Raw genomic sequence first — 6803 nt, forward strand, 5'->3', positions numbered from 1 at the left:
GGGGGGGGGGGGGTAAGGTGTAGCCATGTTTGCTGCACTTACCAGCAGTCTCCACCCAATGGTGATCCTGCAGTCTTCCTCCTATAGCAGCTGAAGTGGGAGGAGGAAGCTGCAGGTGGCCGCTGACAGATCGAACACTGAAGATGGCACACAGTAGTGACAGCTGAACAGATTCTTCTCCCCTCAGCCGCTCTGTGGCTGCAGCCGCAGAGGAGGAGAAGAATCTGTACAGCTGTAGCTACTGTGTGCCGACTTCAGTGATCGAGAGCGGCGATCACTCTTCTCAGCTCTCACTGAGAAGAGTGATCGCCGCTGTGGCGGCCGTTTTTAAGTCCTCCTCTGCCTACAATCCCCGGGACGGACCTCAGTGGGCCCCTACAACCGATTTGGGCCCCGGGGCGCCTGCACCGGCTGCACTGGCGGTAGGTCGCCCCGGTTGTTGATCCAGGGAATATCCGATTGGCTAATGGGATCAGGAAGGATTTTTTTCTCACCCTGTTGGAGCAAGTTTGCCTTCCTCTCTTCCTCTGGATCAACAGTGTGGGCATAGGGTTCTGTTTTACGTTTTTCTTCTCTTTTTTTTTATCTCTCTTATATCTGTAGGTTGAACTCGATGGACTTGTGTCTTTTTTCAACCTGACTTAACATAGAGCAACAATAAAAACGTGACAGGTGTCTTAATTTTTTCCTATTTTATTTAAAACTATAGAAATAAGTATATGGCATGACATACAATTTTTCTTTGCGTTTAGGTTCCCTTTATATAGTACATGTGCATGAGAGACAACTATATTACATGTGCAGACTCTTGCTTAGTAGTGCTGCACAATACATTTGAAATGACTCCTAAAATAAAAATTTCATTTTTTTTATTACTGACATGTATTTTATGGAATTAGGTGAGTTGTGCTTTTCTATGTTCTCATTTACTAGGGTGTTAATGTAGCAGTGACTTAGAGAATGGTGTGTCAAAGTTGCAAAATGGATCTTCCACATTGAACATTGCATTTTGAAGTAAATGTCAGACATGGATCTAACAGGTTAATATACAAGGACAGAGAGCTCGGGAGAGTGTGACAGCTTTTCAGGCTTATTTAGTAAGGCAAAGTGCAGGAAACCTTCAGAAGCAGTCAGCAGCCACATTCCACTTATTTCACTCTAATGATCTGAATTCTGATGGCACATTTCCTTGCTCTCTGCTCTACTTTACTCATTAGATCCATTTGACCTTGTGTTTGAATATCTTCCTTTAAAGTTCAACTTAACTTTTAGTCTTAATCAATGTAATACATTCCAGATGCATAAAAAGTTGTGTAAAGTCTTCGTTTATTTCCTTAATGGATACATGCCCTGTAAAACAAAGTACATTTATTCTCTTTTGCTCCCTTCATCTGACCTGACCCAACCCACCCTTCCCCTCCATATAGGCATACTACAACGGCCGTAGTTTTGCTGTTTGTTTACATCCAGTGCCGCAAGACTTCACTTTCCTGACCGTGCCTTGGATCGTCTTGGATCCTCTCTGGCCTCAGGATACAGCTCCATAGAAGTCAATGGAAATTTGGCACTCAGGCACGGCCAAGGCAGTAAACACTTTACCACTGGATAGAAACAAACAGCACAACCTCTGTTTTCAGATCAGGGTATGTATGCATCTGAGAAGGGAAGGTGGGTTAGGTTAGGTCAGGAGAAGTTATCAAAAAAAGGAAAATTGCACTTTGTTTTAAAGTGCACTTATCCTTTTAAAAAAGCAGTCACATCCTGAGTAGAAAAGACTGTCTCATGCCACCATGACTCGGAGAAGTTCTCTCTGCAGATATGCTCCCTCCTAAGTCAGAGCTAGAGCTCTCCAATCAGCAGGGAGCATGAGCTTTGGTAATTGCTGAGCTATAGGTCTGAATCAGCATATTGAACCTATGCAGATAAACCACTGCTTCCACAAAGAGAGCAAGGGTCCTTCTGTGCCACAGGCTGGCAGGGGATAGGCTTTTTTGCTCAGGTTGTGGCTACTTTAAAAAGAAAACCTTATCAGCTTTATTAATGCACCTGTAATATATATAGTTAACTTAAAATAAAAGTTCTATTGGGGATTAATTATCAGATATTTTAATATGCAGTTACCTAGGTCCACCCATCCATGCGTACCTTTATAAAGAAAGACTGTCATGACCTTTCTCACCTCTCATCAGTAGACTAGTTTTAAACCTAACATTCTGCCAACTTGCAAGTCAATCAGTTTCTGAACATGCATACAGCTCATTTGTTTTTAATGTCATAAACAGATACGTGACCCCAAAACTCTGCTTCCAATGCCAGGAGTGATGGTGGGTGACATTGGCAAGAAACTAGGTCAAAATGGATTAGACAATGGGTGAGTGACAAGCCCTATGTATTGAAATATGTATCCTACACACTCAACCTCATTTATCAAGGGGCAGCACAGTGGCTTGGTGAGTATCCTGGTCAGGACACTATCTGCAAGGTGTTTGCATGTGCTTGTGTGGGTTTCCCCTTGCAACCTTAGATTGTAATATAAATACGTCGCTATATAAATACCTGTAATAAATAAATAAATCAAGGTGAGTGAATGCTGGGCTGGCTGTTGGCCGCTAGAACCAATCAGGCTCTCCAATTCCTTTTATAACCTGCACTGGAAGAATACACCGAATTCGATTAGTCGCTGTGGGCAGCTATGAGACTGTGATAAACAAGAATCACTGTGAAAGCAGTTAAACTATGTCAGTGAAAACTAAAGCTATATCCAGACAAATAGAGTATAACAAATGCGTACTTTTATCCATTTCTTAAAACATGTATTTTTACATACAGCTAGCACAAATACCCAAGTCTGTCTTTATATCAGCTTTTTGTAATCCTTTGCACAGCAGAACTCAGGCTGGAAAGGGAAGGGCCAGCACTCAGTACTGTGCTACTTTGTACAGCGCCATCAGGCAACAGCATAAGCAAGCTTGCAGTGCACAATGCTCTCTCTGCATAGTCTTCCATTAATAACTATACAGCAGGCACACTATCTGGTTATTCCTATATCAAGTCAATCATATAAGGACCTGATAGAAGGTCTGCTAAGTGTCCCTGCTCAAAGCTATATATATGGATTAGGGAGAAAGGAGTGCTCTATGCTGCTACTACTACTAGGTAGGTGACCAAGCTGTATTCCTTAACTGCAGTGGAGGAGAGTAAGGTCACCATCTGTGCCTCTGGCAGGGGTGTCTGTTTCCCCATACTTGCAGCACAGAATTGCAAATCCTCTGACAAAGAAAACAGTTCACATATATGTATTTTTACTGTGTAATGTAGCTATTTGCCGGATTTCAGCTTTATAGCTGAACGGATCATACAAACAATAAAATATTTCAAGATCAATACATGAATAGCCACTTACAGTCTGCTGGTGGACCCTGTGTGGTGCTTATACAGTTCAGTATAATTTTTATTCTTGGAAAAATGTTGGAACTGACTGTAGCACGGGGGGAACTTTTATTTCCTAAGATCCCTTCCTGCCTCTACAGCCCTGTGCATACTCAGATCTGCATGTCGGACATCCACAGCCCAGAACGGTCACCTGATGGGCAACCTGGGATCTCTTATGATTTCCTCCCTGGGTGGCTGTCTGCTCAATTGTGATGATTCTGAGGAACTTTAGGTTATATATCAAAGTGTCTGAATAAAAAAAAGTGAAAGGTATTTTGCCCTATACCAACCAATATGTACAGGTGAAACTCGAATAATTAGAATATCGTGCAAAAGTAATTGCAGTAAGTTCTGCAAAAGGGGCCCAAACCAAGTACTGAGTACATATGCATGCTTGTACTTTTCAGAGGTCCGATATTGTTCTATGTACAATCCTTGTTTTATTGATTGCATGTAATAATCTACTTTTTTGAGGTTGTGGATTTGGGGTTCTTGGGGTTTTCATGAGCTGCAAGCCATAATCATCACAATTATGACAAATCACGGCTTGAATTATCTTGCTTTGCATGTAATGAGTATATCTCATATATTAGTTTCACCTTTTAAGTTGCATTAGGGAAATAAATGAACTTTGCACGATATTCTAATTATTCGAGTTTCACCTGTAGTAGTATAGAACAAGAGGAAAGGAAAGATCTAATTGGCTGGTAAACTCAGGACAACACTGGAAATTTTGCATGGTTCTAACACTTTCTGCATGAATCTGCATTAAATATTTTTCATTATTATTTTAAGTCGGTTCTCTATTCCAAATACAGCAACTTGTCACAAAGCATAAACGTCTTCCCAATATAGTTTAGTAGTATACAGTAGATAAGTGTTTTACCATACTGTATATTGTCCCTATGTTTGCTATGTCTGATCTCTATTCAACCTCCAGATGGCACCATTGCATCATATTCAATTCTAACAGTCTCTGTTCCAAGTAAAACATGTAGTGGGGAATGTAGTGGGGAATGTGGGGGAAAAAAGTACAATGCTGATAAATGATAAACAGTAATTGCTGAATAATAATAACCATAGCATGTCAGAGTGTAACTTTCTTGTAACCAGCGGGGACTTTATATGTCTGTGTGTTGTGAGGAGGCTTATTGGCATAATAAGAGCCCACTCATACTGTTTGGATGCAGTAATGTGCGCAGTAACAGGTGTGTTTTACTGCATTGTATGTTACATGCATCAACACATTGCAGTGCCATTTATTTTAATGGCAACCCAAGGGAACACACGTGCGCTGCAGTGCAACACCTGGCCGTGCGTTGTGGTATGCTGCGTTAGGTACATTGGCAGCCCATCCGTTTAAAGGGGCTGCTTGGCGCTTGACGTTAACACATGCAAAAACACACATGTTAAGACAACGCAGAAGAACACCAAGATGTAATGAGCCCTAAAGGTTCAGAATGGTACTTTATGGTGCTTGCTGTCAAACACTTTTCTTGGCTTATAAGGCTATTGGCTATAACTGAAACAACGAAAGTATTTGGCCTGCAGGCACTTCTTGGCAGTGTAGGATCTTGCCAGAGCCCCCACTTCTATTGGGCCATCACCATGATGGGTTGTCTATCTCTGGCCAATAGTTTGCAGCAGGAAGAGGTACACAAGCCTCAACATTATCAAGAGGTGGTGTTACCAGGGGCCAATATGTGAAACAAGCAGGAGGCACTGAATGCTTCTGCAGTTGTGGGCCATCACCAATCACCAATAGGTACGGGGATATCTTTTAATGAGGACATCGGTTAACAGCACAGTGGTCTACAAGACATTCCTCACACTTGCATTTGTGAGACACAACAGGAAGTTAGAGGAAATCTTCAAAACGGTACACAAACAGCATAATATAACTTTTCCCTGACTAAAAAAAAAGTTTTGGCTGTGCATGCAATGTAACTATTTTTTTCTGGCTTTACAAGCTTTAAAGGAAACCTGTCATGAGAGAAATTATTGGGTAACCATTGCTGGCCATATTCTCCCAGAATGCTGAATGCCTGGCAGAGTTTAATCTAGCCTGAAGCAAGTATGCAGCAACCAAAGTCAAAAGAAAGTGCGACCTAGTGATCTGCATACTTGTTTCGGGTAAGTGATTTCAAACTATGAACTCCGGGCAAAACGTTTATCAACCCTTGCAGTAGGACTACCAAGGGTTAACTGCTCAGTTTTGTCAATGTGCTAAAAAAAGTTCTACTCTGAGCCAGCTTGCTCTTAGACCAGTCCCTGAAGCCTCTCTTCCCCTCCGCTGCAACGGTCTAAGGTCCCACAAATTATCACGTTCTATACACAATGTATAGACGTGAGGATGCTGAGGAAGATTCCAAAGCTTCAGCATAGGAGGAGATAGGCTTCAGAGACCAGAGAAGTAGGGAGTCGGCTCAGTGGTATGGGAAATATAACTTTTTTTTTTATTTAGCACCTAGACACAAACAAGTAGTTAACCCTTGTAGTGCGAGGGTTAATACAAGTTTTGCCTGGAGTTCTTTTTTAAATTGCAGCCAATGGATCTACACAAGCTAGCCGTTTCAGAAGCAAATCAGCAAAGTGCACTGCAGTGTTTCTGGGGCCAACGTTACCTGAGCACTGGCCATGAACAGGGCAATTGTCTTGCAAATACAACCTGCCTATGATTGTAAAATAAATCAGGGCAACTAGCCATCAACAGTTTATGCATCTGTATGGAAAGGATGTAAACTAATTGCAGTGATCCATTTGTTCTTAATGGAATCTGAATCTGGTTTAAAGTTGCTGTGATTACTAAAAAAGGCCATTCTGTACATCAAGTCCAACAGGTCCTTAGGTGCATAAAAAAATCCAGCCTTTCCGTGTGGCATCTCTTCCTTCCCTGCATATCCTTACTGGCAGGTCATAGAAAAATATATGAAACCCTGCATCCCTTTCCACCCTTCCAATGTGAGGGTGGCAAGGAAAGCACACCTGTACACACACTTGACAGTTTGGTCATTTGGCTATTTAACCGACCTGTATGTAGAACATGCAAGCTCCACACAGAGAGCGTCCATGATAATGGACCTGGGATCCCAGGGTAAGGTAAATGTGCTGACCATTCAGCCTGTTGCACTGAGCAGACAATGTTTTTTTTTTGTCTAAGTGATCCAGTAGACCTAAAATACAATCAGATTTATATAAAATAGCTCACAATATCCAAGCTAACTGGTACGAAGGAGTTACAAATAACATTTCCATATTCGGAGACGTTGCTTACCAGAACTAAAACAGTATTTTTAGGAAATATGTTTTGCTGTCCACATCCAGCTGCATTGTGTGCTGTGTTTGTTTTTGTTTTTTTACCTTTTATGAGC

The 6803-nt window shown here is 41.6% G+C and overlaps 1 protein-coding gene across 1 annotated transcript in view; it reads left to right on the plus strand.

Annotated features, from left to right (window-relative positions):
* ACOX3 (acyl-CoA oxidase 3, pristanoyl) overlaps positions 1-6803 on the plus strand; it is an 82231-nt gene that overhangs the window by 18223 nt on the left and 57205 nt on the right. The window contains exon 7 of the mRNA XM_018554975.1: positions 2283-2371. Coding sequence (XP_018410477.1) covers positions 2283-2371 — 89 coding nt within the window. The remainder of the gene's footprint in view (positions 1-2282; positions 2372-6803) is intronic.

This window comes from Nanorana parkeri, unplaced genomic scaffold (assembly GCF_000935625.1).
Source record: "Nanorana parkeri isolate BGI_ZX_2015 unplaced genomic scaffold, ASM93562v1 scaffold180, whole genome shotgun sequence".
Lineage (NCBI taxonomy): Eukaryota > Metazoa > Chordata > Amphibia > Anura > Dicroglossidae > Nanorana > Nanorana parkeri.